At 42.7% G+C, this 13005-nt stretch overlaps 1 protein-coding gene across 1 annotated transcript in view; it reads left to right on the forward strand.

Moving 5' to 3' along the window:
- Positions 1-13005, forward strand: part of NBAS (NBAS subunit of NRZ tethering complex) — a 363692-nt gene that overhangs the window by 242525 nt on the left and 108162 nt on the right. Inside the window, exons 41-42 of the mRNA XM_065891748.1 lie at positions 2557-2786; positions 7030-7140. Coding sequence (XP_065747820.1) covers positions 2557-2786; positions 7030-7140 — 341 coding nt within the window. The remainder of the gene's footprint in view (positions 1-2556; positions 2787-7029; positions 7141-13005) is intronic.

Raw genomic sequence — 13005 nt, forward strand, 5'->3', positions numbered from 1 at the left:
TTAAGTAACTTGCACAAGGTCAGCTAGTAACTTCTCTGTGTCCACGCTTATTACAGTCTGCCATGCCATTTTCTTCATTCGCAAAAGGAGAGAATAGGTGTTTTTTGCCACATATGAAAATGAAGGTTGTATGTGGAGACTTGAAGCTCTCTATGAGATAAAGAAAAGCCAATGTAAATATCAGTATTTATGCTCATTATTGCTATGTGCTGCCATTTTGGAGATTAACCCTCTACCTGGTTTGGGGATTTGTTTCAAAAATGGTATTAGAATACAAAGAGAATAGAAATGAGATCACATATATAGTCCACTCTCCCAATACAGGGACCAAGTCCTTGAGATGCCAGGAAGCAAAAAGTAAAAACATGAATGTGGAGCAATAGCTGTGAGAAACCCTTGGGCGAGGGGAGGTGGTCGATTGCGTGCGTGGGGGTGGGAGTCACACTCAGAGATGGACGGCCTGGCTGTAGCCTCTCCCTCAAAGCGCGTTGGGCAACTAGAGGCTGAGGACTTTCGCCTGAAACCACAGGGTCAGAGTGTATATGGAAAGAAGCCTTCCTCACAGTTTTGATGAACGTGGGTTTGCTGGTGGAGTGCAAAACCGACCCAAAGAGTTCCCTGAAAGAACACCTACAGAAGAGCTCTCCTGCTGCCCTGAAACCCTGATCATTGGATATTTGCACCTGCTCTCTCTCTTCCTAGGCAGGCAAGTGCTAACTGGATGAGGTGTGAGAAGAGCAGGCAACAGCAGAGCACACCAGGGTGCAGAGCAGGTGTAGACAGGCTGGCTGGTCCCCAGCAGCATCCCTATACCAGACAGCTTCAGAGGGGGCTTTGCCCCGATGGGCGGTTCAGGGTGGTGCCTCAGGGCTTCAGTCCGTAAGTAGGAGGGGGTTGGCTGAGGCATGGGGTCTCCTTCGCCTATATCCATTTCCAGAAGTACCAGCCATATGCAGCTTATTCCCAAATCACTTCTTATTGCAGTTAGATCAGCTTTATTCACTCCATCTTCCCATCAGGTCTTAGGCATCCAGGCTTAGCACATACTCTCCCCTTTACCAGAATTTGTCTCCCTATTTTTTTGCTGACCTTTTTACTTCTGATACCTGAGCAGTTAGCCTAGAAATTAACTCTTCCAAGAAGACCTCCTTGATACATGCCCAAGTCCCACTCCTCTGTATTCCCATAGCACCCTGTGCTTACTTGTATCACACCATTTTATAATTGTTTGCTTGATTGTCTCTCCTCATAGACTGAATTCTTGGAGGAAAGGGTCACATCTTAGTACATCACCTGGTGCATAATAGGTGCACAAAAAATACTTGTTGAATGAATGACAGATGGTCTTATAGCTGCTTACTTCAGAGCATTAGTTTTCAAACGCACGTCTTTTGACTTGAGACATGTATCTGTGGTTTTTGAGAGTAAGACTCAGTGTCTGCCTAGGGGTAGGGGAAAAATTGAGTAAGGTTGACTTTTTCTTAAATCCACCTGTTGGAATCCAAGAAGATTTCTTTAATTGGTTTTTATCGGTACTCCCAGATTGTTCCTTAATAGGATGAAGAGAGAATGTCAGGCTAGGTTAGGTAATATGGACTCGACATTGACAAATCTCGTGTGTAGCTCAGAATAATGGCTTACACATTAGAAATGCTGATGGCTTACGGTAACTAGATGTGCTTCTGAGAACCAAAGGTAGATTTCTGGAGTTTTCTTCCTAATTTGCTGGTATTAAAATATGCGCCATATTTTCCCAGAAATTGGGAGGGATTGAGTTCATGTTGTTCACATATTAGGTAACTCCAGAATCATGGCTGCATTGCTGTTGCTTTGTGGACACCCGGACCAACTTTAATATAAATAATTGTGGTTGGTTAACCACTTATTTTCCTTTCCTGTCAGCCGTTCAGTTCTGGGTTTTGTTCTGTTGGAATAATTGTCTTGCTGTTAAAGAAGCTGCTAGATTTAAGGAACAACATCCCATTGAGCCCCAAATTGAGCAGAGTAAAAATTGGTTGCATACTTTCTTATGAAACTAGAAAAATTTATGATTTCAGGAACAGGGATGGGGCTAAACCCTCACTTATCCCTGGAGAAAACATTCTCCTACTTAGCTACTTAGGCATTTCTCGTGGAATCATTGAACTGCAGCTCTTTGTTATTGAGAACACTTAGGTGGTCCAAAGAAAATTTATCTAGGGGCAATGATGATAATAATTACTTCCAGGGTGAATTATTATAAATGATCAGATAGTTGGGGAAGAGATCTGGTATAGGATGATGGTAGTTGAAAAAGCAAGCATACATTATTCTTTAAGTAGGTGGTGATTTTTAAGGTGGAAGAGCAGAGCAGGAGTCCAGAAACCCGCTCCTAGAGTCGGTTCTGTGTCCCGTCTTTGTGGTCTGCAAAACGTACCGCCTCTGCAGTTGCCTCCTCAGGGTGGTTGTCAGCCTGGACTAAATGGCAGCGGTGTGAAGGGTCAAACAGATGCCCGGCAGACATGATCTTCTTCCCACTTTACTTTTTTTTTTAATTAGTCTTTTTGTTACTCATAGGCCGATCCCAAAGAGCTAATCAAGATGGTCACCAGGCATGTGACTCGATACAGACAGGAAGCCTGGCCCGAGGAGCTCGCTGCACTGACCAAGCAGTTACAGTACTACAACGAGCGCCTCCTGGACTTCACTCAGGCTCAGATCCTCCAGGGCCTGCGGAAGGGTGTGGATGTGCAACGGTTTACTGCAGATGACCAGTACAAACGGGAAACCATCCTCGGTCTGGCAGAGTAAGGAATACCCTGGTCTCATAAAGGGATGGATTTAGAACGTACAAGAACAAGTTGAGTTACCAGGACTATTAGTCACAGTCCTGTGAAGATTCACATTCACGGTTGCTATAAAAAGGACTTTCCCCTACTTCTTCCTGTCCTGTGAGGGATGTGTGTGTCTTCCCAAATGGGTTAGTGATGCAGATGGTATTTTGAGCCTGCAGATTTAAGTAGTAAGGATGGGAATTATTTAAAAAGCTTCCCATGATTTTGATAGTCCAATACCAGTACCATGTTAGAGGTGATAGAGTGTGATCAGGGGTGAAAAGTGTCAGGCTTACTATAGAAATTTAAAAACAAGATTCCCTTTTATTCCTGGCTAGAGTCTCACTTTGCTACTACATGGCCGTTTGATTTCCTCAGTATGTTAAAAGTTAGGTACCGTTGACTTAGTACAAGAGGAGGGACTGAGTGTTATGGGTCCAGGACACCTTTATCTGTCCTGGGTTTCTAGAGAAAGAAGAGCTAACCACTTGAGCACTTTCTTGTTCAAGGCCTGTAGCAGCTGCCATTCTTTCCTTTGTCCCTTACCGCTCTCAAGAGAAAAGCAAGCCGTTGTGTGAGATGGCAGTACGGTTGGGAAGGTCCCTTTCTAGGTATGGAATTCTCCTTGGTTTTCATACTCGTCTTCATTTTTTGTTTTAGATCAGATGAGTTCAGATCAAATGAGAATTACATGTCAAATGGTGGGAAAGTGAAAAAAAAAAGTGTTTTAAAGTGTGTTCACCCCCAGTGGTTGTGAAGTTAGAGGTATGTTTTTTAAAGTGTGTTCACCCCCAGTGGTTGTGAAGTTAGAGGCATGTTTTTTAAAGTGTGTTCACCCCCAGTGGTTGTTAAGTTAGAGGCATGCTTTGTTTTTAACACCCCACTTTGTGGAGTGCTTATCATGGGCCAGGAACTGTGTTAGGTGCTCTGTAAACTTCATTTTATAAACATCTTTTAACCCTTAAAGATAACCGTATGACATAAAATGTTGTTATCCCCATCTTACAGCTAAAGAACGTGAGGCTCATTGATATAAAGTAAGTGGCCCAAGTTTACATAGGTGGTAAAGATCCCAACTGTGACTTTAACCTTGATCTGCCACATGCCAAAGGCATCACATCTTCACACCATGTGCCCTCCCCACACTGCTGGATTGAATTCTCAAGGAAGCATTGGTATGCAGTTCAGTCTAGGCTTCCAGCCCTTGAAACGAGGTTAAATTGTGGTTACGTTTAACGATTATTTCTCTCTCCTGATAAGTTACCTTAAGATAACAAAGATAGGCTTTGTTATGGTAGTGGTATATGCTATTATTCATCATTATTCTTAAATCTTAAAGAAAGTGGCAAAGTAACCTTGGTACTCTGTAATAGTTTTATATTAGCCTGGGCTTCTTTCCTACTAGAAGACACCCCAGATTCTCTTTAGAGTGAGGCGGGGAACAGAGAGATCAAAGCGAGAGAGTAGGAACAACCTATAGCAGAATTAAGTTAAGAAGAGAAATAATAGAATTTTTTTTTCTCTTCCCCTCTGTTCTCCTGGAGGTTCATAATTTCATAGGGTCATTTAATATCCAATTTGAAAGTGACCAAAGAGATCATTTAATCCAACCTCCTTACTTTTGGAAGAGGAATCTGAGAACCACAGAGCTTTAAAGCATTGTTCGAGGTCACACAGCCAGGAGTTGAGCCTGGGCTTCCTATTTCCAAGTCCAGTGGGCTTTTTCTTTGGGCATTTGGTAATCCTTGGTGCCATGCTCATGGTTTCTTAGGAGAGAGGTTACTATGCAGAACAAAAGTTGTTAAGGCACGCCTTACATCATCAGTTACATTTGGCTTGGTCTTTGTCTTTTCTTTTTAAGTATCCAGCTGGTATATGCTATTTGAAGTATGTCCTGAGGACAAACATATGCTTTTGATAAATATATAATAGAATCTTCTCCACAATCTGCTGGTTAGAAAAATATACAGCAGTCTTTAGATGGCTTGTTTAAAATGTCTCAAAGTGTCTGTGGGTTTTCTGAGTTAGCAGTTCTGATTTGGAGATGGCATTTTAGCGTCTCACACACAAGGATCCTCGAAGGACCTGCTTCCTTCTGTTTTGCAGCTCCACCTTCAAATGTGACCATTCTTTTTTTTCTTCCTAATTGTATGTCCCTTTAGTGGCAGTTGTTTTCTGTGAGTGCATTATAGTTGTCCTTTGTCGTCTCTGTATCTTAGTTATTACATTCTCAGTGGTTAGGGTGACTTTGAGGAGAACAGAGTATAGTTTGGTTAGTTCCCACTTTTATCAGATAATAAAGATGTGAATACTTAACTGAGCATGTACCTGGTATCAGGCACTGTGCCAGACTCCCACAATAGGAAGAGTGAGCTGCTAATGGTGCCTGTTCTCCAGGAATTCTCATCTATCACGTGGATATTGGTATTCAATGAGTACTTTAAGAAAAAAATTTTTAAATTAATTTATTTTTGGCTGCGGTGGGTCTTCGTTGCTCCACACGGGCTTTCTCTAGTTGTGGCAAGTGGGGGCTACTCTTCGTTGCGGTGTGAGGGCCTCTCATTGCAGTGGCTTCTCTTGTTGCCAGCACAGGCTCTAGGCATGCAGGCTTCAGTAGTTGTGGCACGTGGGCTCAGTAGTTGTGGCTCGCGGGCTCTAGAGCACGGGCTCAGTAGTTGTGGCGCACGGGTTTAGTTGCTCTGCGGCACGTGGGATCTTCCTTGGCCAGGACTCAGAACCTGTGTCCCCTGCATTAGCAGGTGGATTGTTAACCACTGTGTCACCAGGGAAGCCCAAGAAATAATTTTTGACAGTTACCTAATAATCCAGGCATTGACAGACTTAACCCAGTCCTTGGCCTCTTTTTTTATAGTCTATGAGCATAGAATGTTTTTTACATTTTTAAAGCTTTGTGGAAAAACAAGAATAAAAAGCAATAGAAAGAAGAATATGCTACAGAGACTGTATGGTGGTAAAGCCTAAAAGATTTACTGTCGAGCTCTGCACAGAAAACATTTGCCAACTCCAGACTGATCAAATGTATAAATGTCCTGGTTTCCTTAGCTGGGGTAAGTACAGTCTTAGCAGTATTACTTAATGATAACAGGTATTTCATTCCCGTTTCTGTGGTTTTGTCCACCATTCTTCCAACCAAGAATTCCATCCTTATATTTCCTCTACTTCTGGGAAATAGGGGTCTTGCAGTAGTCTTACCAAAATGGCCTTTATGTAGGTACTCTGGACCAGAATTCCTTATATGCGTAGAGATTCTCAAATCTGATGATACCATTCCCTGGTTTAAACTTTCCACTGACTCTCCATTGCCTACAGGATAAGATACAGGTCCTTCAGCTGGCCTGTATGGTCATGGTTGTGACACCACGCCCCCTTCTGCTTCCTCTGTCAGAAGCCCATCTGTCTCTTCTCCCTCTTTACAGCCTCTACTTATTTAATCCTTGTTTACTCTCCGATCTTCAGCTCAGATTGGTCACTCTCTCGTCTCCATCCTCACAGTATTTTGTAGCATTTCTTTTAGCACTCCCCACATTCTGTTTGATTCCTGGTTCACATTTCACATCCTCCATTAGACTGTAAGTTCCTGAAGAAATATCTTAATTTGTTTTTATGTCCTCAGCAGCTAACATAGTAGCTGGCCCAATGTAGAAAACAAAAATTTGGTGAGTGACTAACTGTGCTTTCTCAAATATCTATCTGTAGGGTAGGGATCCCTTTCCTTTCTACTGCTTTTTGACTGTAAGCTCTGGTATCTAGATCAGAATTTTTTGATCTCAGTACATTTTGGACTGGGTCATTCTTTGTTTTGGGAAGGCTGTTCTGAGCATTGTAGGATGGTCGGCAGCCTCGCTGACCTCTAACCTGCTAGATGCCAGCAGCTGTCTCCTTTTCCTCACCCACTGTGACAATCAAATATGTCTCCAGACACTGTCAAATGTCCCCTGGGGGACAGAATCACCCTCAGTTGAGGTCCACTGATCTAGACAATTCCTCGGTCAATTGCAATGCACCACAGAGATAAAAACAGCATTAAAATTCCTTCCGTGTACTTTTCCTGACTTACTGTGAAATGTCTTATTAAGGACTGTGCTGGCTGCACCCCTGTCAGCTGGAGAGCGGTCCTAACGAGCGTCTTCTTTGCTGATTAAGGTCATGTGTTTCTCTCCTCCCCCTTCCCTCTGGCTGATGGACGTTGGTGAAGGACGCTTGAGGAGAACGTCTACAGCATTGCTCTTTCTCTGGCCCAGCGCTACAGTGTCTCCTGTTGGGAAGTTTTCATGACCCATTTGGAGTTCCTGTTCACCGACAGTGGGTAAGCACACAACTTTTTTTTTTTTTTTTTTTTTTTTTTGCGGTACGCGGGCCTCTCACTGCTGTGGCCTCTCCTGTTGCGGAGCACAGGCTCCGGACGCGCAGGCTCAGCGACCATGGCTCACGGGCCCAGCCGCTCCGCGGCATGTGGGATCTTCCCGGACCAGGACACAAACCCGTGTCCCCTGCATCTGCAGGCGGGCTCTCAACCACTGCGCCACCAGGGAAGCCCATGCACACAACTCTTATGCAAGTTTATTTCCGTGTCTTTCTTTTCAGAGTCTATTTTAAAGGAATCTTGAAGTCATACTGTTCAATTTCACTTTTCCTTTTGAGCTGTAGTAGACCAGTGTCTTTGTATAGTCTCTCTTCATATGTCTCTGACATACCAATATGCTAACTGTAGTCTTAGTTTGTGTTTTTCAGTAATAATAGTCCTGAGTTTGAGATTTTAATTCATTCATTTATTTGAAGATATTTATTGACAATCTCTTGTGTACTAGGAACAGTGTTAGGTGCTAGGGTTACAACAGTCAGTACATTTCAGCTGTTTTGGAACTCATAGTCTACGGTGGGAGACAGATTATAATTGAATAATGGCATAAGCAAATGTGAAATTAAAACTGTTACAGGCACTGTGTAAGAGAGCCCAAATAGGGGATTTGGCATAGTTAGGGAAGGCTTTCCTAAAGAAATAACTCTTGAGCTGAGACCTAAATAGTGACTCAAAATTAAGTACACTACAAGGAGATGGGAAGCATTTTCTAGGGAGGCAAAACAGTTGAGTGCAAAAGCCCTTCGACAGGATGGAACATGATGTCTTTGAGCCTAACAGGTGGGTAGTATGGTGATGCCCTGAGAGTCAGTGGAGCACGGGGTGTTATGGGGCTGCTGAGAACCTGGAAACCAGACCTTGCAGCCAGACCGTACAAGCCCTATCCAGGGCTGTGGGCTCTTTCCTAAGAGTGATAGGAAGGTATTTAAAGATTCTGGTAAAAGAGAGGGAGGTAATATGATCAGATTTGCATTTTGATAAGACCACTATGGGGACAATGTTGAGGAAAGATTTTAGGGAGGCCAGCATAGACATATATGGACCAGTTCGGGAGCTATGGTAGTAATAGACTGCAGGACAGGTGACCATAGCCTGGAGGAGGGCTTTGAGAGTACAGGAGAGGTGAGAATAGGTTTCAGAGATAACCTGGAAGGTGACATACATGGTAATAAATAAATTGATTAATAAGAATAAACTAGCTATGAAGGTGAGTGAAAGGAGAAGAGTCAAGAATTATCTCCAGGATTTTACTTGGTCTGCCTCTTGGACAGTGACATCATTTGAGACAGAAAACACTAGTTAAGGACACAAGGTATTTCAGGGGAGGGTGAGGAAAAGGCAAAGGAATGGAAAAGTTATACACATTGAAATTCCCAAGAGGAAAGGTCAAGTAGACAGTGCATCTTATAGATCTGGAATTCAAAAGAGAAGGTGGAGCTGGGGATGCTAATTTGGGAGCCATGTGCACATAGATGATAAATAAGCTATGTTGTGGGTGTGCTTTGGGTGATGAACATAGAATGAGAAAAGGAGAAAGACTTACGACAGACCTCGGGGACCTTCCACAATTAGTGATAGACGAAGAGCTGCTAGCAAAAGGGACAAAAAGAGCAGTCGAGAGGAAGGGCTCTTGTTCTAGGCAAGCCATGGGAAGGAATAGTTTCAAGAAGTGGGGGTAGTATTGAATGGTCAGGACCTGCTTATAACTCATCATCTTTAATTTTTACTAATATCTTTGAAATTGTACCCTCTACGTTTTAGTATTTATGAAATTGCTACATGGGTAATAGTGCTATCTATGATAAATATTGTACTGACTTCACCATTTTTGAGGCATAGAAATATGTTCAAATAAATGTTTCTTATACGCACATTAGCGTAAAAAAATCGTGGCACTTTATTAACTATCTTTTTCCTTTCGTTGAATGTGACGTGAAAGGTGGCCATGTCTGTACAGACAGGATGCTCCACTGGTCTCTGAATATATTATAAATTATCAGGCAGTCTAGTAACGTGCAAGACTGTTCCCAGCAGATCATTATACCTGATAGTGGTGTGACTATACAAACGCACGGAAATTACAAAAGCAGGAAATCATTGCCTCCTGTTTTGTCATTACTTGTGAGTGACAAAACACCTCCTATTGATTTAGCAAGTGGTTTGTTGCCTCATGGTCTTCACTTAAAAGCCTGGTGTTTGCCTTACAATTCAGTTCAGCTTAGTATCACAGGTATTAAAGATCAGCCTTGTTAGTACAATGGAAATTGCCCAATATTTACTTGTTGAGCCAGTGCCAATGGGAAGTTAATAGGTCAGAGCTGCAAGAAAAATAATGTTCTGTACCTTAGGGTTTTTTATTACTGTTCCGTTATAAAAGCCATCTTCCCCCCTGAAGTTGATCTTTTTTCTATAATTTTACATTCTTCTTCCTCTTGGTTGAATTTGGAGGTATTTCCTCGTCTCACCGAATGTACAGATAAGCAGACACACAGGTCGGGTGAGGCAGCATTGTACAATAGAGCAGAAGCCTTCCAATCAAGAAACCTAGAGCAAATCCTGTGTCTCTCCAGCTGTGTGTCCCTGCACAAGAGAATTCAATTCTCTGAAACTCATTTTCCTTTACTCTAAGTGAGGTGTCATAAAAATTAAATGACTTCCTGGTGAAATATCAAACCTACAGTACCTGACACATGATCCATAATTAATGGTAGTTTATTCCTGGAATTTCACTCCGGTAAGAAAGAGATAATTGTCGTAAACACCCAAACTGGAGTTCCCGGTCTCCTTTTTCCCCTTATTCTTCCTCATTTTGTTTCTTTTTCTTGGTAGTTTTCAACATCAGTGATGGCTTTGAGCGGCTGTGTACACCTGGAGTCGGCTCCCTCTGGCGGACACTGGTTCTCCCAGGGCGTGTTCAGCTCCCTGAGCTCAGGGCTGATTTCTCACTCACTGCAGCCTTCACAGCCATCTTCACCTCTAGGCTGCTCTAGACGCTTTGGTGCATCTTACAGATAACATTAACTACCAGTGAGGGCATGGGTTTTGGAGTCAGGCCACATTTCAAGATCCAGCTCTGCTGCCCATACCCCCAACTGTGTACCTGGGCACGTCTCTTAATCCTCTGGGGTCACTGTTTTCTCAGTTAAGGGGACCACCATCCCCACCTGGTATGGTTGTAGAGACTAGAGAATCCGTGGAAAGCATATAGCCGGGCGCTCTTTAATGCTGTCGAGATTATTCCTGTTATTGTTCTTACCAGTCCTGCTGACTCCATGTGTGTCTGTAAGTTTTGAATATGGGGTCATTTTGAAATGGCAGAGGATGTTTCTAGCTGACAGAATAGGACCACATTTGTTTATTCATTAAATATTATTATTATCTTTTTCCTAGTACCTTTGTGTTCCAAGCATAGGTTTAAATGCTGAACAAGACAGACACATCCTTACCTTTATAGAGCTTATATTCTAATTGGGGAGACCCCCGTCACACACACACAGTTAAAAACAACTAAAAAATAAATTGCTGGTCATAGTAAGTACCATAAAGGAAATGCACAGGGAGCAGATGGGAAAGGCCTCTCTCGGACGTAAAAAGAGCTCGCTATTGGAGAATGGAAGAAAAGGCATTTCAAGCAGAGGGATTGCATTTCAGGCATTTCTGGGACAGGGACGTTCCTGGCCTTTTTGAGTAACTACAGGAACGCCTTTGTGGCTGGAGCGCATGGGGCCTAGTGAGCAAAGGCTTACATAAGGGCCAGTAGTGCCTCTCACTGTCAGCCTTGATAACACTCCGTCTGTTCCTTCTTATTTAAACTGCAGACCTGAAGGCCATACATCCTACATTTTCATTTCACTCCAGTAGGTACTTTTTCCATCACCCAGGGGATTAGTTATCCAAGTGATTTTGCTTGGGTGGCAGAGATCGTGACGCCTCTTCATCCCTGCTGGTTAGATCAGTGCTGCCTCTTTCGGGGCCCTGGGAAGGGGCTCTGTGCTGTGCTGTTTTGCACAGTCAGTTTCACATTCCCTGGTAGGATTCTTTTGGTCTCAAGTGTAAGGATGGGCAAGAGCACACTGTAGCTGTGGGGAGGTGAATGAGCTATAATGCATCTGCCTTTTCCTGCGCTGAAACAAATGACACAGAATCTCTGCCTGGGGGTTGCTGTCGCTCATAGGCAGGTGTGTGTCCAGATTGTCACATGGTGAAGAATTCTCAGTTCTGGCCTTCTCTTCTTGACTTAGTTGAGGAGTTTGAGAATAGTTGGTGTGTAGAGAGGGGATTTAAGGCAACTTAGCTTCTTAAAAGTATGTTATAACATTGAAAAAGAAGATAAGTGAAAATTCAAACCAGGAAAAATCCATTTAGAGTAGGAAGGTTGAATGTAGAAAGTCAGGTCATAGGTCTTACTTATTTTTTTAAATTGAGCCATACATAAAATTTTGCTCTTTCTTTGGCCTAAAGGACCATGATCCTGATCATGACCGAGACTGTGATTTGCATTGTACATAAGAAGAAATCTTCCAGTCCTAAAAATGGAAGAACTAATTAGTACCATCACCAAAATGGAAGCAATTGTTTCCATGTATCTGCAACCTTCCTTTCCGTGTTGTGATTTTTAAGGCCACTTTTCCCCCAGATAGGAAAAAATTCCTGATGCTGGCACAAAATGTAATAAGCAAAAAGATGCATTTTGGGGCCTGTTTTCGTCTTGTGGAAAGTGCACAGTCTTTGGATCCTGCAGGTCTGGGTTTAAATCGTGTGACCTCCTTCTAGTGTGTACGTGGCGGGCAAGTTGTTTCATCCCTCTGTTCCTAAGTTTCCTCCTCTGCAAACTGAGTGTTCTTATTCCATTTTGCAGAATTGCTCTGAGATTTGAGAGATTTATACAAAATGCCTGACATGTATTAGATGCTCAAAGGAAAAAAAAAGTAGTTGCTATTGTTAATTCTGGAAACAGACCAGATTTACTGAACTCACCCTCTGACTGCTATCAGCCTAGCATTGCAAATCTGATTTTTTAACAATTATTTTTCAGGACAGTGTGCTATCAGTTATAATATACATGCTTTGTGAGAATTAAATGAGATGACATAGTACTTAACGTATAAGATGTGTTCAGTAAATGATGCCTGTTGCTGTTTCTGTGCTATGGTGTCTTTGAAAATATCTTTTTGTTAGAGAGGTGATAATATGAGACTACATAAACCAGTCGGAATTGACATTTTATGAGAAATGAAAAGGCTTAAGGGGTCCGAGCTGTCCTTATGGAGGAAGCCTATTCACATGGGCTTCTTTCCACATCACCACTCTGTCCACAGAAAACGTTCCACAAAGGAACTCACCAAGTACTAGGGTGACAAGAAACAGACTCCAAGGTACTCATTATTGATTCTCTCATCAACTGTGTAGGTGACCTTGCAAAGTTAAAGTTCATTGTTTGGTTTGCAAAGACACTTGGCTAAAATGTTGGAAAAACTGGAAAAGGCCATGATTATTTTTTACCACGTTTCCCCAGCATAACCACGTATTCAGCTGTCAGGCAGCACTGCAGGTCAGGGCTGCCACATCACGTTCATTCTGAGGCGTTTGTGTGGCAAATATCTTGGACTGTTTCCCTCAGGTCGGAGTAGTTGTGATTTAGAGGGTAGAATTGTGTCTTCCCATAGGAATCAGTGGTGGAGGCCTATTCACCCATGGTCATGGTCATTCATGTGGATTTCTGTATCTTCACACTTTTAGGGTTAGTCTTTGGGGGAAATGCTTAGAAGTTCTGCATCTGAACCGTGTGGACCAGTGGACCCCATCCCTTTG

This window comes from Phocoena phocoena, chromosome 14 (assembly GCF_963924675.1).
Source record: "Phocoena phocoena chromosome 14, mPhoPho1.1, whole genome shotgun sequence".
NCBI classification, from domain to species: Eukaryota; Metazoa; Chordata; class Mammalia; order Artiodactyla; family Phocoenidae; genus Phocoena; species Phocoena phocoena.